Raw genomic sequence first — 22,670 nt, forward strand, 5'->3', positions numbered from 1 at the left:
TAATACCTAGGGAGTCGTACCAATTTATACCAGGTAAGGTTGTTTACCCGGGTAGTTGTACTAATTTATACCAGATAAAATTGTTTATACCTCCTTCAATATTTAAATTGCCAGACTTCTTAATTTTTGGTAACTGAATAGGTAAAAATGATATAATTTTGTAGTTGTTTCTTTGCATTTCTTTAATTTCTAATGAGCTGAACATCTCTACTCTTTTCTGTCATGTGTGCTTTCTCTTTGTTCATTTTAAAATTAAGATGTTTCTCTTTTTCTTATTGTTTGGACTATTGTTTTTAAAGATATGTAGATTATATTTATTGTAACTATAATCTCTTAGCTTATGTCTTTTCATCTGCTTTATAATATTATTTGATGAATGGAAGGTCTTAATAGCATTGCAGTCAAATTAATTAATCTCTTCCTCGATAATCTATCTTTGTTAAGACATCATTCCTTGCTCTACATTGGAAATATAGTTATGTATTGATTTTTTCCAAATATTTTAAAGTTTTATTCTTGATATTTTAGTCTTTATTGGGAACTTTGTGAGTAAGATAAAGAATCCAAATTCATCTTTTTTTTTTTCTTTTGGATCACCAATTTGTCTAGTTATAGTTATTTTTATTGACTAGCTCCTATATTCCCCAGTAATGTGCAATGACATGTCTCTGATGATATGCAAATTTCCATATACATGTGAATATGGTTATAGATTTTCTATTCTATCCAATTGGTTAACATTTTTATTCTTTGACAGTATCACTTTATCTTAATGGCCATAATACTCATTAAATCTTACAGTAGGACAAGTTCCCCATCATTTCTCATCAGGAGTGTTTTGGATATTTTTGGCCCATTGCTTTCCACATACATTTTAGAATTAGTTCCAAACCAAATAACTACACTGAAAGTTCCTTTTCTTCTTTTATCTTTCAATTTTCATGTAGTAGCTTCCCAGTCCTTTTTCTTCTTTTATCTTTCAATTTTCTTGTAGTGTCTTCCCTGACATACAACTGCTGGCAAAGGCATCTAGGAATGATAGTTTGCAAAGTTCCATGTCCAGCATCACAGAATATAGAGATACAGATTTTAATCTGAGGTTCTATAGATAAGTAAATGGCACCTGCATTTATTATTTCTAGTAATGCTTTTATAGAGTCTATTGTGTTGTTTATGTAGACAACCATAAAATTGGCAACATTTGCAATAATTCTTTTCTTTTAATTCTGTATTTTATTTATTTACCTATTTATTTTTATTATACTTTAAGTTCTAGGGTACATGCGCACAATGTGCAGGTTTGTTACATAAGTATACATGTGCCATGTTGGTGTGCTGCACCCATTAACTCGTCATTTACAATAAGTATCTTACTTAATGCCATCCCTCCCCACTCCCCCCCACCCCACGACAGGTCCCAGTGTGTGATATTCCCCACAGTGTGTCCAAGTGCTCTCGTTGCTCAGTTCCCACCTATGAGTGACAATATGCAGTGTTTGGCTGATGCAGTCCATTTACAGGCATTCACCATAATATCAACAGCAGACTGCATAAACATTGGTCCCATGAGACTAATAGAATGTGTATAGAAGCTTAATAAATGGCACTTGATATTAACATTGCAGATCATTAGGAAAGTAGGGAAAATGGCTGATATTCAGTAATGATGCTGAGACATTTGGTTTACCATTTGAAAAAATGTATATTATATACATATAAATAAAAATATATAACATCTAGGTTAATGTAAGTATACTCTATGATGTTCACAAAACAATAAAGTTGTCTAATGATGTTTCTCAAAACATATTCCTATGTAAGCAATGCATGAATGAATTTTTCTTTTCAAATTGTGTTGCCAAATTCCACCAATAAACCGTTGAATAGAAGAGGTGATAGTGAATATCTTTTCTTTATTTCATATTTTTTATTATACTTCAAGTTCTAGGGTACATGTGCACAACAACCTCACCAGCGTCAGTTGTTTTTTGACTTTTTAATAATAGCAATTCTGATTGATGTGAGATGACACCTCATTGTGGTTTTGATTTGTAGTTTTCTAATGATTGTTGATGTTGAGTTTTTTTTCCATAGGTATGTTGGCCACATGTATGTCTTCTTTCAAGAAGTTTGTGTTCATGTCCTTTGCCCACTTTTTAATGGGGTTATTATTACAACATGCAGGTTCGTTACATGTGTATACGTGTGCCATGTTGGTGTACTGCACCCATTAACTCGTCATTTACATTAGATATATTTCCTAATGCTATCCCTCCCCCCTCTCCCCACCCCACAACAGGCCCCAGTGTGTGATGTTCTCCTTCCTGTGTCCAAGTGAACTCATTGTTCAGTTCCCACCTACAAGTGAGAACATGTGGTATTTGGTTTTAGTAGATAAATTTATTGTCATTCTAAATGATTTTTTGTAAGTAATTTTTTCCTGGATTAATAAATTTATATTTTTACCAACTGTGAAAATTTTCTATGTCTTTAGCTATTTCCTCTTCTGCATTATCTCATTTATTTCTTTATAGGTCTTCATTTAGAGCTATATCAAAAATACTTGGTCTAGTTTCCTATGTCTTAATCCTTTTTTGTTTTTGTCTCCTTATCTCCTTTAGCAGAGCGCTGTATAACATTTCTGTTTAAATATCTTGTAAGTCATTAATTTTCTTTCTAACTGTAGTTAATCTGCTCTTAATTTATAGAGTTGTTTTAAGTCATATTATTAGTGAACAGAGATAATTTGACTTCCTCTTTTCTAATTTGTTTGTCTTTTATTTCTTTCTCTTGCGTGATTGCACTGGCTAGGACTTCCAGTATTATATTGAATAGACATGGTGAAAGTGGGCATCATTGTCTTGTTTCAGTTATTAGAAGGATTGCCTTCACCTTTTCCCCTATTTAGTAAGATGTTGGCTATGGATTTGTAGTACATGGTTGATGAACATAGGTGCAAAAATTGTCACCAAAATACTATCAAACCAAATACAACAGCACATCAAAAAGGAAATATGCCATGATCAAATGGATTTTATTCCAGGGATGTGAGGATAGTTCAACATACGCAATAAATATGACTCATCACATACACAGAATTAAGGAAAAAAACACATGATGCCCTTAATAGACGCAGAAAAGGCATTTGATAAAATTAATATCACTTCTTAAAAAACAAAACTCAAAAAATTAGGCAGAGAAGGAACATAATTCCAAATATTCAATCTATTTTAAATCACCAAGTATTAGTAGCAAGAGCACTGCTTTTATTTAGAAACCCTAACAACAACAAAAGGGTTAAGAGTGGGCTTCATTTCTGCATCTCAGTGGTTACGTCATGTTAGCAGATTATTTTCTCTCCTCAGTTTCAATTTTAAAGTTGTGATGATTCTTACTGGATTGTGAAAGATGAAATGAACACATATAGGTGAAACTGTTCCACAAAGTATAAAGTGCCACATAAATCGAAGATTAATTTTCAATCCAACAAAAAATTTTGAGACCCTACTGTGTGCAGGCATACTTCTGAGCACTATGGATTGATCTTGTGGGGAGGAAAAGCATTTGCTTTACTTGTGTGGACTTTTCTTTGGATTGTGACAATATGAATAATATACACACAAACACACTGTGCACAAAGCAATGTCAGAGTCTAATGAATACTACAACAAACAAAGAAACAAAACTAAAGTGGGGTAAAGGGTAGAGATCAACATGGGGTGCTTTTTTATATGAAGTGATTAGCGAGGAACTCTAATTATTTTGAAGAGAGATCATAATTAAGTGAGGAAATGAACTATATCACTAGCTGGGGAACAGGCAGAGATAAATGCACAAAAACCTGGAACAAGAATATATATCTGGAATTTTCAAGAAACCAGGAGACCAGTGTGATTGGAGAGGAGTGGACGAGAAGTGTGATAAGGGAACATGACCTTGGAAGTTATGATAAAGGCTTTTAAATTTGATGAGAAGACATTTCAGGTATTTAAGATGAGACAGAGCATGAACTGATTGGTATTTTTCAAGACTCACCCTGAGTTTTGTTTGAAAATTAACTGTAAGATTCCATGCTTGAATATTTTCTGAAATCAATTTGGAGGCTACTATATTAGTACAGAATAGAGGTAATAGTAGGTTGGACCAATAGTGGTGACTAGTAAGATTTGTGATACATTTTTATGATACAGCCCAAAAATTTGTTGATGAATGCTATGGTTTGAATGTATCTCTCAGAGTTCTTGCGTTGAATATTTGATCTCAAATGTGAAGGTGTTAAGAAAGTGGGGCCCAGTAGGATGTGTGTGGGTCATGAGGTCATCACCCTCTTAAAAGAATTAATGCTGTTGTTTCAGGAGTGGTTTCCTTATAAAAGAATGAGTTTGGTCTCCTTTTGTCTCTCTCTCCCTCTGTTTCCCCATCTGCTATGGGATGATACAAAACAAACAAACAAACAAAAAAGGTCCTTAAAAAATGCCAGCCCCTAAATCTTGGCAGTCCCAGCTTCCAGAACTGTAAGCCAATAAAGGTCTGCTTACTATAATTACCTAGTCTCTGGTATTCTGTTAGAGCAGCACAAAATTGGCCTGAGACAATAGATTAGATATGAGTAAATCAATTCATATGAATTAATATGTCTCTATTCAGTATCCCAAGTTATGAGAGTAGACAATATTTTCTGAAAAAAAGATAGAATGCTAACATCACAGTTAATGGTTAAAAACTGAAAGCTTTTCTTCGAAGATAGCGGACAAGATAAGTATGCCCATTCTCACCAGTTCTGTTCAGTGTAGTACTGGAAATCCTAGCCAGAGCAATTAGACAAGAAAAATAGATAAAAGGCATTCAAACTGGGGAAAAGGAAGTAACATTGTCTCTGTTTACAGATGATGTTTTATATAGAAAACCCTAAACATTTCACTAAAATAAGTGTTAGAATTAATAAACAAATTCAATAAAGTTGCAGGATACAAAATCAACACACAAAAATTGGTAGCACTTCTATACATTAAAAATGAATGATCCAAAAAAAGGTATCAAAAAAAAAATACCATCTATAATAGCTTCAAAAATACTTAGCAATTATTTGCTAAGTGTTTTAGCAAATACTAAACGGTGTTTAGAATTTGAACGGTAGTTTAGTGTTTGAATGGTAGTTCAGTAGTAAATACTGAACGGTGGCTCATGCCTGTAATCCCAGCACTTTGGGAGGCCAAGGCTGGCAGATCACGAGGTCAGGAGATCAAGATCATCCTGGCCAAAATGGTGAAACCCTGTCTCTACTAAAAATCCAAAAATTTAGCTGGGCGTGGTGGTGCACATCTGTAGTCCCAGCTACTTGGGAGGCTGAGGCAGGAGAATCACTTGAACCCAGGAGACAGGTTTCAGTGAGCCAAGATTGCACCATGGCACTCCAGCCTGGCAATAGGGCAAGACTCCATCTCAAACAAAACAAAACAAACAAACAAAAAAACACCAAAATAAACTTAGCAATTAATTTAACCAAAGAAGAGAAAGGTCTGTACATTTAAAACTGTAAAACATTAGTGAAACAAAATTAAGACACAAATATATTGACAGATATCCTGTGTTCATAGGGAAAAAATTTAATGTTGTTAAAATGTCTGTACCACCTATTTTAGTCCTGTTTTGTGCTGCTATAACAAAATACTTGAAACTGTGTAATTATAAAAATATATATATTTATTTATGTACTTTATATATTTATAAATTTTATTTGTAATAAATTATTTATTGCCACAAAAGAATAAATTTATAAAAATGTAATTATAAATTAAAATAAGTGTGTCAATTTTATTTCTTACAGTCCTGAAGACTGGAAAGTTTAAAGTCAAGGAGCTCACATCAAATGAGGGCCTTCTTGCTGTGTTATCTCATGTTGGAAGGGCAGGAGAACACATGCACATGTGCAAGTTAAGCCAAATTCACCTTTATAACAAAACTATTTCTTCCAATAATAGCATTAATTCATTTATTTGGGCAGAGCCCTCATGGCCGAATCACCTCTTGTTAGGTCCCATCTCCCAACATTATTGGATTGAGGGTTAAGCTTTCAACATATGAAATTTGGGGGATGCACTTAAACCATAGTACTACCCAAAAACAATACAACACAATCCATATGAAAATTACAATAACACTTTTCACAGAAATAGAAAATAATTTCTAAAATTTGCATAAAACTAATCAAGATCCCAAATAGTCAAAGCAATGTTGAGCAAAAAGTTAGAGGTCTCACACTGTTTGACTTTAAATCTACAGTAACCAAAAGAAAGTGGTACTGGCATAAAAATACACACATAGGGCAAGGAAGCTGAATAGAGAGCCCCAAAGTAAATCCATGATTTTATGGTCAATTAAGTTTCAACAAAGTTGCCATGAACACACAATGGGGAAAGAAGACTCTTCTCAACAAATAGTGTTGAGGAAACTGGATATTCACATATGGAAGAATGAGATTAGATCCTTAGTTCATACCATATACAAAAATCGACTCAGAATGGATTGAAGATTTAAACATAAAACCTGAAATCATAAATCTACTAAAAGCACACACAGGAGAAAAACTCCTTGATATTGGTCTTCGCGAATATTTTTTGGATATGAACTTAAAAGCACTGGCAATAAAAGCAAAAATAGGCAATAGACATTACATCAAATTAAAAACCTTCAGCCCAGCAAAGGAAGCAATCAACAGTGTGAAGAGACAACTTATGAAATGGGAGAAAATATGTCCAAACCATACATCTTATAAGGACTTATCCAAAATATAATGTATAATACAATAGCAAGGAAACACATAACCCAATTAAAATACGTGCAACGAATCTGAACAGACATTTCTGAAACAAAGGCATACAAATGACCAGCAGATGTATTAAGGGATGCTTAAAATCACTAATTATCAGAGGATTGCAAAGTAAAACCACAATGAGATATTGCCTCGTGCCTGTTACAATGGCTATTATCAAAAAGTTGAAAGATAAGTGTTTGCAAAGATGTGGAGAAAAGGGAACTCATACACTGTTGGTGAGAATGTAAGCTACCACAGTCATGACAGAAAACAGTAAGAGATTCCTAAAAAATTAAAAGTAGAGCTACCATATGATCCAGCAACACCACTTCTGGGTATATACCAAAGAAATTGAAATTAGTATGTCACAGAGTTATCTGCACTCCCCTGTTCATTGCAGCATCATTCAAAATAGCCAAGATATGGAATCAATGTAAGTGTTCATTCATGTATAAATGGATACAAATGTGATATATATACAGATGGCCCTCAACTTCGAATAGTTCAGTTTATGATTTTTTGAGTTTATGATGGTGCAAAAGTGATGCACATTCAGTAGAAACCATATTTTGAGTATACATTCAACCACTCAATTTTTAACTTTCAGTACAGTATTCATTAAATTACATGAGATATTCAATACTTTATTATAAAATAGGCTTTGTGTTAGATGATTTTGTCTATCTGTAGCTAATGTGAGTGCTCTGAGCATATTTAAGATAAGTTGTGCTGATATGATGTTCCATAGGTTAGGTGTATTCAGTGCATTTTTGACATATGATATTTTCAACTCACGACAAGTTAACTGAGATGTAACACCATCATAAATCAGGGAGCATCTGCATATACACAATGGGGAATACAGTAGAACACTATTCAACTATAAAAAGAAGGAGTTCCTATTTTTGGAATAACAGATGAAACTGGAGAACATTCTGCTAAGTGAAATAAACCAAGCACAAAAAGAAATATACTGCATGATGTCACTTATATGTGGAATTTAAAACAAGTTAAACTCATAGAAGCAGAAAGAGTAGAATGGTGGTTGCTAGGAGCTGAGGGTGAGGGCTTGGTAGATGGGAAAATGTTGGTTAAAGGGTACGAAGTTTCAATTAGGCAGGATAAATAAGCATGGGAGATCTATGGTATATGGTAACTACAATTAATAATAGTGTGTTGTATACTTGAAAGTTGCTAATAAAAGCAGATCTTAAATGTTCTCACAATAGAAAATTATAGGAATGTGAGGTAATATGCTTGTTAATTAGCTTTATTTATCCATTTCACAATGGATACACATATCAAAGCATCATGTTGTCCACTGTAAATATATACAATTTTTATTTGTCAAGTGCAGTTTAATGAAAAAATATATTTAATAGATAGATGTTGGTAGATAATCCCATGAATTAAAGTAAATTGTAATGTTTTGTGTGATGTTAAAGGGAGTAAAGCAGAAGCAATTGTACTGGAGCTCACCAGGAGAGACCCGCCTCAAGACTGACCTTTGTAACTTGTTCCTTCCGACCACAGCTTCATTCCATTAATGCTACTCAGCAACCATGTCTGGAAAACTTACTGCTAGTCCCTGAGTTTTGTCAGGGCTAAGATGAGGAAATTTACAAACACACATGTAAACACATCTAAGCCCCACTTAATGCCATGGGAGCTTACTGAGTTATACACTCTGAGAACAGAGATCTGGTCTCAAATGAGAGTTACAATACTTCAATTCATGTCTGATCCTACATCCCGGCTTTTCTCCCTGCCTAAGTAGGAATGTACCTTATACCTATTATTTGAGCTAAAATAATACATAAAGAACATTTCTTGAATAATCTAATGTATCATAACATTTACATTAATGTCCAAATATATATTATAATTACAATTAGGTCTGCTCCCCCAAAATTTTTCCTTATTACCCAAAAAGATCACCACTCCTTCCATTTCTTCATAGTCTTTCAGGTCATTTATTTCTTCATAGCACTTATTGCTACTGTTGTCATTTCATAGACTGTGTGTTTATCTGCTGATTGAATACCCTATAGATGTCAACTTTTTTAGGATAAGGATTTGTTGGTCTTGTTCACTACTGTGTCGTCAGCACCTAAGTCATTTCTGGAGCATAGTAGAAGCTTGATTTTTAAAAAGTTGAATGAATTAATGGAAAAGGTACAGATGGATGCACAATGAATGAAGAGAGTTGTTAAAAAAAACACTTTGATAAATAATTTTTATTTTTTAATAGATGTTATTTTTGTAATACAGGATATTAGTTCTATATGAGAAAGTTCAGAGGAGATATTCTGCTGAAGGGTTAGAGTAGCTTAAGACGAGTCTAAAGAGATGTTTATGTGTTTCCAAGTGAAAGGGGCATGAGGGGATTCCAGGAAGAAAGGCATTTTCGTAAACACCAGAGCAAATGCAGCTGCAAATTAGTAAGTATAGTTGAAACAATTCAAGCAATTTAATGTAGTGCATGATGAGGTCTGACAAAACCTGGTAAGAGATGAGTCTAGAGAAGTAACTAAGGACCAAATTGCAAAGGACCCTTGGTGTCCTGGAATGCCTTTTGTGCTGTTCTGAGGAGCTGGATCACATCCTGAAAGCAATGGTGCATCACTGAACAGTTTTAAATAGAGAAATAATATGGGACCAGGTATATATGTCAGAAAACTTTCTCTCATAATACACTTGATGATTAAGTTAGGCAAAACATGAGAATTTTCAGATATCTAAGAGAAAATTCAGGAAGTCTTGAGATGAAGACTTGGCAGTGAGGCTAGAGAGGGGCTTATCTGAAATGCAATCCGTAGGGTAAGGTTACTACTAAGGCTCTTGAATATTTTTAGAACATACTTTTTAAAAAATAGAATATCAGGTACATTGTAATGAGACAAGACACAAATATAGACGATACTCTTTGGGCCAATCAAAATTTTAAAGCTACTAGTAGAAGTGACATTTTAGAGCTCTCAAGGTGAGATTAGGATGAATGCATGAGACCTCACTTATTTATGTTGCTTACATTTCTATTTTTTTCATGTGTTGTAGTGCAATTTTTTATATCTTATCTGGAAACAAAATCTATTGAATATATGAGTAAAAACTAAATATAATTTGCTAGATATTTTTAATACATTTCGATTCATTTCATGTATTTACAATTCTGTTTTATAACATTGTCGTGTGTGTGTGTGTGTATATATATATATATATATGTATACTTCTGGTAGTAAAATTACTTTGCAGTTCCCTTTAAATAAAATGAGAACTTCCTTTTGCTTGTGAGTAAATGTTAAGTATCTATGATGGTTGCAAAATCTAACCAAAGAGAAGTCTAAGGCTATCATTATGATAAAATTACAACTATAGAAAAACTGGAACCCAAATTTAAAAGATCACAAGGAAAAAAAAAACTCATAGTCTTTTTGAAAACCAACCTTTTAAACTCTTCTGGATTTCTAAAAACATAGCTATTACCAGTTGGAGAACTTTTAACTGAGAAATCAACATTCCTTTTGCTCATTTAGTGGTCTATTATTCATCTGTAGTTTTTGTACTTATTAGGGCATGATAATTCCTCACAAACCTCAAAGCCTGAGTACATTATAGCTCTCCTTCCCCATAAAGGCACCAGTTAGCCCTAATTTTTAAATGGAGGTCTTGAGAACAAAAAGGAACTTTCCTTATTTTTCCATTTTTTCCCCACGATAAGGGATTACAGTTAAGGTTCTAATGCATCAGTCTTGGGAAAGAAAGAATTTATATGCATTATTTCTTTAATCCACTCATGGAGGACTTTATCCAAAAGGAGATAAAATCAGGATCACTGCTGTTAGTGAGACAGTTGAGAGAATTCCTGTTTTAAATTCAACCTGCTGTTGACATTCCCCATGGGTACCTTCTTAAAAATTTCATTGAAGTGAACCCTTAGCCATTTCTCTTGATAGAATACCAGTTGGACAATTCTGAAGGGAAAAGGAACTTAGGCGGGTAAGAAGTGTTATAAAGCCAACTCTTAAGCAAGTTTCATGGAAGAAGTGTCTCATGCTATCTTAATGAAAGCAGCATCTGCATTCCTTGCTTACAGATGAAGAAATAGAGGGCTAGAGAGCTTAAATTAGTTAGAATATGGAAAAAATAATATTTATTATCATATATAGATAGATAGATATGCTGTGAAAAGCAGACTACTTTCTATTCTGCCTCCCTAGAAAAGAGTACTTTTCTGCTTTTCAATTATTTGTGATTTCAGTAACTTAATCATAGTATCACACTAAGTCGATGTTTTTAAAAATATGCAACACTGGACACTGGCATAAGAATCACCCGTGGATGCACTTTAAGAATGCAAAATCCTATGTTGCCCAGTTCATTAGGTCTGTATATCTGGGGCATGTCTCGTAACCTGGTTGTAGAAATACACCCTAACGTGCTGGTTATATATTTACAATTTTGAAAAACACTACCCTAAATAGGGTGGGGATGGAGAAAGGAGGAGAAAGCTGATAAAAGTTTTGCCAGATTTTCTTGCCTCGACACCTCACTAGGACTGCCTAGTGAGTGAAGGAGCAGGTGGGAATCTTCTGTTCTCCAGCTTTGCCCTGAAAAGATGAAGTCTTCTCTCTAAAAAGAGGAGCTGTCCCTAAACAGGATATATTCCTTTCCCAGATGCTTCCACAACAAAGTGTCACTATGTGCTTAACTTGGTCTTTGTCACTTAACATTAACTACAAAGGGAACTGCTGTTTTAAAAGTCATAGTTTTGCTTTTTAGGCATGAGAATAACATAGGACTTTGGATAGAGAGAAATCAAAGGCTTTTAAAGATGCAGACAGACTGTCAGCTGAGATCTTTTCTCTAAGTAGTATAGAGACAAAGCTCATTTAATTCCATCACAGTCTTTCTAAAAGAGAATTTATGGCACATTATCTACCCTCTACTTGAGAACAGGTTTCCAAGGCTTGATAGTGACTTTTGTAAACAGGGAAGAGAAAATTCATTTTCAATTCATCTACGTTATAGTTTTATCGAGAAAAAGTAGATTTTAAGTTTATACCAACAAATAAACTGAGGCTGCTATCACACTCTAAGGAATTTACCTTAATGTAGAAAACTCATGAAAATCAAAAATATACATTGTACCTAATGTAATATCCATCACACACATCTGCCAGTCAACTCAGTCTCAATGATGATCCTTTGATGAAAGGCCACTGTAGCATAAGATAGAGTTCACTAAAAGTGGCGTGTTAAAACATTTTATGCTAAGCTTAGAGATACAATTCCTTTGTATTAGACACATATTTGACTATATATGCAATGGTATGGGATGAATAGACCTTTGCCTGCATAACATTTGGCTCCAAACATAGGCTTTATTGTTAGCTAGGTAAAACAGAAGTTATTTTTATAAATTATATGCATAGTATTTATCATTGTATAGAATTGTATATACTCATAGAAAGCTGAAAGCTGTTATTACTGGATTATAAACTCAAAACCTATGATCCAGACATATTGGCTTCAAGCCAAAATGATTTTTTAAATATCATTTTCAGAAAATTTTATGTTCATTCAACATTTTTAATCCTGTGAGTTATCCACCATTTCTTGACAACCAAGGGGTGAGTGCTGAGAACACATAGCAGCTTCTTATCTAATGGAATACCATTGTATATGAATCAGTAAAAACACCAGGAATGGGAATAATGACAAATATCTAAGTAAGTTGTGAAATCTCAGCACCTATTATAGGTATTTTTAAGAACTCTTTGTAAGCGGATGTTAGAAGTAGACAAATTATTTAGTGGAAAATCCTATGTTCACATCAGTGAAATATTGCAGGCTAGAGATATCTTTTGATTTCTAATCTAATGTTTTATGTATTTTATATACAAAATATATACATTTCACAATAAATCAAACACAGTGATGCCATTTGCTATGTTTTATTTTGCTAGTAGCTTACTAAACATAACATGCAAATAATCAAAGAGAAACATACATGACTTAGAGTGAAAAATAATTCTAGAAAAGTTTCACTAGGTAAATATGCAAATTCTTAATACTAAAAATACTTCTTTAAGTGCATGAGGCTTCATGTATTTTGCAAAATTCTTGGCCTCAAAATCTACCACCTATTTTTTAACCAGACAAATTTGAATATATCAAGATAATTTGGTTCAAGACAGTAAACATCCAGATGTATTCAATCCAGGCTTTGGGGCACATTAAGATGTAAGGATTATAAAACTTGGCTGATTTCCATGCAACCAGTAAAAGGCTTTGCACATCATTTGACAGTAGAAATAAAAAAACACTGAATTTACAAATAAAGCATTGAGTTTTATGTCTACTCGTGTATATGTGTGTGTTCTTGTGATGAAATAGGCCTGCATTTCATCTTTTCTTTAAAATAAAAATAAATGTTTACAAAACATTTCCCTCCGATTTTAAAATTCATGGAAGTAATAAACAGTAATAAAATATGGATACTATGAAAACTGACACACAGAAAAATATAACCATAAAACATTGTTCCAGGATACAGATATTAATTAAGAGTGATTTCATTTGCAACACGTAGACATTCATACATATCCGGTGGAAGGCTGGTTTCTGAGATGCGATTACCATCCAAACGCAAATGCTTGATCTTAGAGTAGGATAATGGCCCCAGGATCTTGCAGAAGCTCTTTACATCAAACTCTAAAAATTAAAGAATCGAAAACATTAATCATTTTTCGGTACACTGGCTCAAAACAATAAAAAATTTATGTTTAAAATAGTATAAAATAGGACCTCTTCCCATTTAGAAAAGTCATAATATAGTATATATTTGAATTTGAAACCATTAAAGGCATATTTCAGGCTACCAAAGTGGCCCAGCAACATTTAGTAAAGAGTAATCACGGTAGATCAAGATATTCAGTGTAATATTTTAAATAACAGAACTTATTTATTATTAGAAGTTGTTTTTAAAAAGGCATTCAGTAAGTGTGTCATATTATCTAACAACTTTTTTTAAATAGTCTAACTTGAAGAAATATAAACGGATCCTGTTGCTGTATGAACAATCTCAATATAAGTACTCTTTGGTTTTGCGTCTAAAAATAAGAGGGGTTAACTAGATGATCTATAAAGAATTTTCTAGCAACCACACACCATGACCATGATAAACTTCCAAGGCAAAAACCAAATCATTCCAGCAATCACACACCATAACAATGATCAAAATTCTAAGGCAAAAACCTAATCATGGCATGTCCACCATCTGAACCCATGTTTTTTTTTGTTTCTTTATTTTTGTCCATGGTCAAAAAGCTGCCACAAGTGAAACACTGATTTACTTTGTAATGGAAACCAAGAGTGTTACTGAATTGGCTGACCTGTGTCTACACAGAAACTATGTTTGCCTGTGTCTATTTTAGATTAACATTTTCAAGTCCTTTATCTTGTTTTCATTTTCAAACTCTAGTTAACAAAGACTTCAGTGGAACTCCAAACACACATGCTTTTTAAAATAACTCATCAGTCAATTCCAGGGATTTTTCTATGGTACCAACATGTGAGAAAGTGAGGAAAAATGGAAAGAAGATGGGAATAATCCCATCTTGGAATTCTACTTCTGCCACTTACCCACGTGGGCCACACTGGAACACTTATCTGATCTTCTTGTTAGAAATACATCTATCTTATCGTGTTGCATGAAGATTAAATTAAGGTGTGTAGAGCACTTCACACAATACTAGTACATAGTATGTCCTAAATAATGACTAACAGTCTTTTAATTTTGCTGTCTTTCCAAATTACTCTACATTAAGAAGATCTCTGATTAGGCAGGCTAATGCTTAGAGTTGCAAATTTGAAATAGAAAACAGTTTGTTTTGGCTATATATTCCCTAATATTAGAAAAAAAAAAAAAAAACATTAAGGGGAACTTTCTGTATTAAGTGAATGTGAAATGTTGATATAGATGATTATGATCTGGCAAAATAACCTAAACTGAGGTGATGCATGAAAAGACAATGAGAATACCAAACCAAATGTAGAAAGATAGGGAAGAAAGAAAGGAAACTCTTATGTTACCTTTTCAAATGACCACTATGTACTGGGCACGGTGGTTTCTATCTCAGCTTGGCACTGACAGGCCATTGGCCTTTCTCCCATAGATCTCTCTTCCCATCTTCCATACCAGCTCTTCCATCCTTTACTAATACAATGTATGCCTTCAAATGTGCCTGCATCTGTATCCTTCTTTGTTTCAGAGAAAGAAGTAGCCCTGCTCTTGCGAATAATTTCTACACACCAAATCTAATGTATTCTGTCATCCCTCAAACATCATAAATTCCTTTAGCATTTTGGTCTGTCAGAGAGTATTCTTCCTCCTAACCGAACATGTTTAAAATGAGGAATCATATATTGCCACATAGTGAATTTTCCACTGGAAACAACAAGAGTGGTTTAGCTGTGTTAGCCTGACTGTTTGTTGTATGACAGTCAAACAGCACCAGCCCTTACCTTGGCTGCTTTTCAGAAACAACAAAGAGCCTGTGGAGCTTCAGGGTTGGCGAGCATGGTCTTCTTTATGAGAACATTTAACCCTACTAGGGGTTATATGAAACTGGCAGAATTAACAAATATCATAGGCATAAAGTATATTGTAATATTTTCTGACAGCAATACCTTTATTCAGTATGGTCAGAAAACCAATTTTCATCATGTAGAGATGTTTGAATTCAATAGGCTAGTTTGCAGGCATTATTACTTTATATGTAAATCAGTGTTTTCTGCTTGATTTTTCATTTAGAAAGTCTTATCTGTGAATCATGGTTTTTCTCTTCTGCCAAGCTCTGCCAAAGATTAATGGCAGAGTTATCCTGGTGGGAAATGGTGGATTTCAATTTCTCATTGGAATCTATACTGCTTAAGTTGACGAATGTCCCTGAAGATCAGATAAATGCATAAACAGTGCAAACGCATCAGGTCAAACTTCATCCAGACGGTAAACAAAAAATGAAGAGAGGAGAAACAGAAGGTGTGGAAATATCTAATGAGTTGCAGGATTCTACCTAAGAAATAAAAGCTCTGTAATACAATTTTTTTTTCTAAAAAAAAAAAAAAGATGTTAGAATCTCCCATCATATTTATTTTTCTCTTTAATCTTCCTCACAGTCCCCCAGAGCACTGTGATGGCCACATACCACAACAGAGATAACAGAGGCAGATGATAATCATGACAGCAGAGTAACATGTTGAGTCCCAAGTAGTTGATGTCAGGGAAGACCATGAGACAATATGGGACCAGGCACAACGCTCACACCTGTAATCCCAGTACTTTGGGAGGCCAAAGTGGGTGGATCAATTGAGATCAGGAGTTCGAGAAGGCCTGGTTAACATGATGAAACCCCCGTCTCTACTAAAAACACAAAAATTAGCCTGGTGGTGGTGGTGGCCTGAGGCGGGAGAATCCCCTGAGCCTGGGAGGTGGAGGTTGCGATCAGCCGAGATTGCACCACCGCACTCCAGTCTGGGCGACAGAGTGGCACCCTTTCACAAAAGGAAGGAAGGAAGGAAGGAAGGAAGGAAGGAAGGAAGGAAGGAAGGAAGGAAGGAAGGAAGGAAGGAAGGAAGGAACTCAGGGAGGGAGGGAAGGAAGGAAGGAAGGAAGGAAGGAAGGAAGGAAGGAAGGAAGGAAGGAAGGAAGGAATGGACGGACTATATGGGCTTCTTTGTGGCTATGGAGTTTGCCAACTGTGCCACTTTTGAACTCATTTCTTCCTCCCTCATCTAGATCTTGTCAAAAAATAAATGTAGGACACAAATCTAATCCATAAAGGAGAAAATAATAAGAGATAGATATGAGGAGGTAACACAGTAGGATAAATTGGCCTGGAATTTTTAGTTTGAAGACTTATATATTGAATTCTGTGACCTCAATTGTTCCTTATCTGGATACACCAAAGAAAGGCTGGATATTGGATATATGATTGAGCTAGAATGCTTCTTTGTTTGAAGTAGAGGGACATTTTGTTGACATTTTTTTTTTTTCCAAGACAGAGTCTTGCTCTGTCGCCCAGGCTGGAGTACGGTAGCACGATCTCTGCTCACTGCAACCTCCATCTCCCAGGTTCAAGCAATTCTCCGGGCTCAGCCTCCCGAGTAGCTAGGATTACAGGAGTGCACCACCAGGCCTGGCTAATTTTTGTATTTTTAGTAGAGATGGGGTTTCCTCATGTTGGCCAGGCTGGTCTCAACTCCTGACCTGGTGATCTGCTCACTTAGGCCTCCCAAAATGCTGGGATTACAGGCGTGAGCCCCCGCACCCAGCCGGCATTTTATTTTTTTTAATGGAGCCAGATGCAATATTGGTGTTGCGCAGCTCAGGTATTTAAACACTTGAGGACACATCAAACAGCTTTTTACTTACTCTCAAGTTGATTGACCTCCAGGTAATAGTTCTCAAGGTTTTCATTGACAGTTGGTATGTTTTTAAGCTTGTTATAGGACAGATCCAGCTCCACCAGGGATGATACATTGAAAGAATTTCCAGGTATTCCACTATCAGCCAGTTCATTGTGAGACAAACGCAGATACTGCAATGCATTAAAACGCTTGAAATACTCATCAGGGATGTTGCTGATCTTATTGTTGTCTAAGTAGAGAGTTAGAAGAGAGACAGGGAGACCAGAAGGCAGTTTGGCTATCTGATTGAAGCTCAAGTCAAGGTATTCGAGTGATTTAAGACCTTTTAGAGCAGCTGAAACAGCATCCTCTTTCAGCCGATTGTGTTGGAGATGGATGAAGGTCAGGTTTACCAGTCCTTCAAAAGAGCCCAGCTTTGTGATCTTGTTATGAGTAAGTTGCAGATCCTCCAGAGATTTGGGAAGTGGGCCCACAGACTCTGTCAGGTTGTTGTAGTTTATATGCAGCTTCTTCAGTTGTTTCAATTTAGAGAAAACTCTCCCTTTTATCTTGGAGTTTTCTAGAAGGTTGTGATCTAGAATGAGCCACTGCAGATCAGTTACATTCTCAAAGGCCTTTTCATCAATATGGTCAATCTGGTTATTCCTAAGGTAAAGATACTTGATTCCAGGAGGCACCATTGGTACACTTTTCAATTTCAACTCATCACAGTACATGGCACTTGGGTAGCTTTCAGGGCAGTTACATTCTGGTGCACAGTTGGGTGACGATTGCCCATAAATTGATAGGGGAAAATCATAATCATAGTACTGGCCACTGGTACCACCAATCAATGCCAGGAAGAGAGTAAATGCACTTAGACTCATTTTTGGCAAATGGTTTGAATCCTAAATAAAGATGAAACATTTGTTAATAAAAAATATATACTTTCAAGAAAAGGATATTCAACTTACAACATTAAATGCATTATAAAATGTGCATTTTGTTATTCTTATAGTTATTTTTAGTGCATCTAACAGCGTCTCTTCAATTTTTATTTAGGTATGAGGACAAAGGTGTATGTTTACAACTGTGTGGTGAGCAGGTTTCAGGTTAGATTGCGTACACGTGCGCCCCCTTCTGGGGAGAGCCAGGCCTAATTGTTCCAGTGAATCTCTTCAGGCTCTTCCTTAATGAAATGCCTGCCTGTAAGAGGTTTCTGGGTGGTGCTCATTGACCACCGAATTAGGCTACTGCTTCAGATCATCTCTCAAAAAACGAGAATGAGAAGACAATTGTTTCCTGTGTACTCTACCCTACCGTTTGACATCCTTAAAATGACTCATGAAGCAGATCCCTAAGGGAATATGGGCAACCTGAGGTTTTGCTTGTATGTGGGAGGGAAATGGAAGGCACATTCCTTTAAAAGTGCCCGGTTATTGTTGGTTCTGAGGAAGGAGAACAGAATTCTTGGTGTTGGTGTGCGTGCATACTAGTGCACGTTGTGCTTGACATTCTACACTTTTTAAAGTACACTGCAAAACTGTGTTCTGAAACTAATATTTCATAAGTTAGCTATTTACTAAATTAAATATTACTAATGTTTAACAATTACTAATGTTTATCAGGAAAATGTCACACATTCTAAGGATTTCTCTATCTGGAAAGAGATTCAACAGGTAGAGAAAGATAGTATTTTCCAAGTTTTCAATTAGAGTTATAGTCTGTCTCAATTACTCACAAGTTCTCTACTTTCTTCATGCCAAACTCAAAGATGCCATGGTTTGCATATATGGCTTTTAGTGACCTCACAGAATGGAAGTGGGAGAGAGGTGGGACGTTTTTAAAGTTTGGATTTAATACTGGTATTAGAACTATCTAGTAAATTATTCAACTGAGAATATGAATTTAAAATAATGTGTAACAGTTATCTTCTCATAGGAACATGTTTCTAAGGTGAGTTTCAAAAAAGCACATTTCAGTATCTTAAGGAGGTGCAGCAATTCAGATATGGGAAAATTAGAATGTAAGAGTTAGACTTTTATAGAGTGAAGAGTTGTGGCTGAGGCAAAGTTGGTAGCCCTGGGAGATAAATCATTAATGTGAAGAAAGATACATTCTAATAGATAACTGAGAATATTGTATCTTCCTATGAAAGTATGATTACAAGCTTTTGGATCAAGGTAGTTTGGGATACGCAGGATCTCTGGGGTTAGAAACTGAAAACGTCTTTTATTTGTTTTAATTTGAAATTATAAGGCATTTTATTTCAGATCAGATGGAACGTTATAAAACAGTTGTCAGAAATACTTTGATTGCTGACATGATGCAACATGTAGCCAGATTCTCAGTAAATTACTCTCTAAGATTGTAATGGGGGCATTTAATATTATTGACAGAACATGCCATAATAATAATTGCATAGGACTAAAAAGAACATGATGACATATTCCCAGAGTTATTTATAAGTTATAGAATGCAAATACTGTAAAGATTTGTCTTGCTTTATTAATAAGCTATTTTAAATTTAGTATATACCAAAATATTTATGGTAACTATAATGTGAGTATTAAATAGTAATGAAAAATGCTTCCATATTTTTTGGCAAAGTAAAAACAAGGATGCTGAATTGAAAGAGAGTTTGTAACCATATAATGACTCCACTATGAGGCAAAATCTCACTGTACTTCCCTCAGTTTTCTCAAATACCTGTGGCTATAGAGAAAATGCTGTTTCCAAAAACTAAATCATTTCCCAGAATTTCTTTAAAAACTCGTTCCTTAAGGCATATATCCAAGAAACAAATTTTAATTAACAAAACAGAAATAAATAATCCATAAGCTCATGCTTTAGCTCATGTTTATTTAATCTTTTAGCTCATGTTTTATAACATAGAATGTTTATTGTAAATTATAACAAATAGCTACAATATACTTATTAAAAGATATTTTGAATGCTGATTAAAATGACTTTTCCTTGCTCCAATATTAGGGTCCAATACTAACATATATGACTAATTAGCATACATAACAAACATTTTAATTTCTATATTTTTTCACTGTGTCTACTTTAACTATTTTCTCATTCTAACCTTGAAACTTTTTATAACTTCCCTTGCCAAGCAATACAGCATATACTGTATAAAATCTCAAATCTATAAATCATGGAAAACATATTAAACAAAATGTGAAACTAACTGCTCAAAACTGTGGATTTGCTGTTGAATAGCAATTGGCAAAATTGCTCTGGAATTTTTCCTGTTCCTGTTACAAAAAGCGCTGTCCCAAACAGTTACCATCCCCAGTGCGATAGTTAAAACAGCACTTACCTTACTGTCTTGACACTGCTTTCGTTAATTCTTAAAGCAGATGCACTATGGACAAGAATCCACCAATATATGCTGTAAACTCTGTCAGGACGGAACTGGCTGCCAGATTCTGAGAGATGCAAGAGCTGAATGGGGGTGGGGAGACCCAGCCCAGTCACGCCAGTCTCTGAATGGAGTTATGTCATTGTGGGGATCTTGTGGTGTGGCATGTGAACACTGCTCTCTAACGAAATGCAGGTGAATGTGGGGAGGAAGGACAGCCCAACTCATTCCCTATGGAATGGGAGAAAGATACGTGTTTAACTAGCTCAAATACCATAGCTTTTAACCAAGGATTGAGTCCTGCTTCAAATAAGGAAGCTCACTGTGAGAACATTTTTCTTACAAGCCTCTTTACATCTGTGGCTGTGGCAACAATTAAGTGCAATGCGCTCAGCCAACTATCATGTTTATCTAAAGATCTCATAAATCATAAGCAGGGCAAATAATTTCAGGAAAACACAAATGAACAGACTCAGAGGAATTGAGTTTGCCTATCACTTTTGAAATCAATATAGATTTACTTGGACTAACTTAATTTTTTGGTCATGAGGGTAACTTACATTAGTTTTGAAAATATGAAATATGCTTCATATACTATTGGATACACATGATAAATATCAACATTTCGAGTTTACTTCTAATGCTAAGGAGACTCATTTTATGTTACCCAGGTCTGGAACCAATCAGCAAAGTCTTGCCTGTTTCTTATTTTGTGGATTTCGTTTAGGAATTCACCCAAAACCTTACTTGGGGATAGCATTCTATAGCTTAATGCCAAAAAACATAAAAGAACAGAGAAAAAAATAAATTTATACTAAAAGTATCACAAGGCAATAGTCTTTCATTCTCTCATTGCATGCTATAATTTTTTTTCAAAGTTAAAAGCTATTCAAACTTATAATCTCCCAAAGACCTGGCTGGATATATCTTTCATTATCAGCTCCTGATGCATGGTTTCAGTAAATGAGAGATATACTTAAATCCTTGTCTATTTCATTTTGTGATTTTATCAGTTAAATTTATGCGACTTTTTTCTAAAATGTTTCATTTCCTCATGTTTATAAGAACTTTTACAACAAGATATTTTAGTATAAATTGTCACATTGTATTTTTGTCTTTAAAAATAACTATATCACATTTTAGCAGTGAGACTTGTGGAAAATTAACTCCATGACTAATACTGCATTTGCCCGACAAAAGACTGTTAGAATAAATGCCTTATTTTTGTAATAGAACTGTTCAAAAACAAAAAGTAATCTTCTTGAAAGTAACTAATGGAATTGTAAGATGATTCATAAGCATACAATTTTTACCAATATTATTTTAAGAAAAGTATTGATAGGCATCAGTTTCAACAAAGTAACTGAATAAATTTATAAGGAATTAAGAAAAAAAGACCAATCAAATATAATTAAGTGATCTTGTTATAAGAGTATTCTTAAAACAATGCTAAGTATTAATTTTGAGTGTATCAAATTCTATAATCTGAGCTCTTGTTAGAACAATTCCACCTATCCATTCCTTAAGATTTTTCTGTATAAAGCAATACATGTGTTGTGGTATTTGTAACAGACCTCAAATGCATTACATTGGATTTAGCTCATTGTAAAGTCTTGTCAACATATACTTTTTAATAAAATCAGTTCTGTGAAACCAGTAATTGAATAATTTTGTGCGTTTCAGAGCGTATTTTCAGGGTCCATTAGAAAGAAATGAAATTAACATTTATAGTGGATCTAGTATATTCCATGATTTATATTCAGAGTTTTTACATTTCTTACTTTAAATTTCATTCATTAAAATTCCTATGGTATGTTTTACTACTCTATTTTCAGGAGTATAAATGGAGAGTCAGAAAGTCGAATTCATTTGCTAAAAGTCATCTAACATGTAAATCTAAGAATAAAACCATGAACTTCTTCATTCATTGGGAAGAGGGTGAACAGGATGGAACTGAGACAATGTAGTTCACTCAATCGGCTTAAAACACTTTACAGACAATGTTATTATCAGTTCAGAAAAAGCAGAAATGTTAAATGGGCAATAGTTGTTTAAAAATAGTTGTTTAAAAAT

At 34.5% G+C, this 22,670-nt stretch overlaps 1 protein-coding gene across 3 annotated transcripts; it reads right to left on the reverse strand.

Annotated features, from left to right (window-relative positions):
• Positions 1-12,755: 12,755 nt before the first annotated feature.
• LUM (lumican) lies at positions 12,756-20,989 on the reverse strand. 3 transcript variants are annotated; one of them, XM_023223097.1, is made up of 3 exons: positions 20,556-20,989; positions 17,253-18,135; positions 12,756-13,531 (listed from the first exon to the last, which is right to left on the reverse strand). In XM_023223097.1, exons 2-3 carry the CDS (start codon positions 18,112-18,114, stop codon positions 13,377-13,379), a joined length of 1,017 nt encoding a protein of 338 aa, XP_023078865.1. In that variant the 5' UTR covers positions 18,115-18,135; positions 20,556-20,989; the 3' UTR covers positions 12,756-13,376. The 3 variants fall into 3 exon arrangements, with proteins under 3 accessions (XP_023078865.1, XP_023078922.1, XP_023078995.1); XM_023223154.1 differs by having other exon boundaries at positions 17,249-18,135; XM_023223227.1 differs by having other exon boundaries at positions 13,488-13,529; positions 17,239-18,135.
• Between the last annotated feature and the right edge of the window lie 1,681 nt (positions 20,990-22,670).

The sequence above is a fragment of the Piliocolobus tephrosceles genome, chromosome 10, assembly GCF_002776525.5.
Source record: "Piliocolobus tephrosceles isolate RC106 chromosome 10, ASM277652v3, whole genome shotgun sequence".
Taxonomy (NCBI): Eukaryota; Metazoa; Chordata; class Mammalia; order Primates; family Cercopithecidae; genus Piliocolobus; species Piliocolobus tephrosceles.

Coding starts and splice junctions, on each gene's coding strand:
- LUM (XM_023223097.1), bottom strand. CDS start 18,114: ATGAGTCTAAGTGCATTTACTCTCTTCCTGGCATTGATTGGTGGTACC. Junction 13,532..17,252: donor GGAGGTCAATCAACTTGAGA/GTAAGTAAAAAG, acceptor TTTAATTTTTAG/AGTTTGATGTAAAGAGCTTC.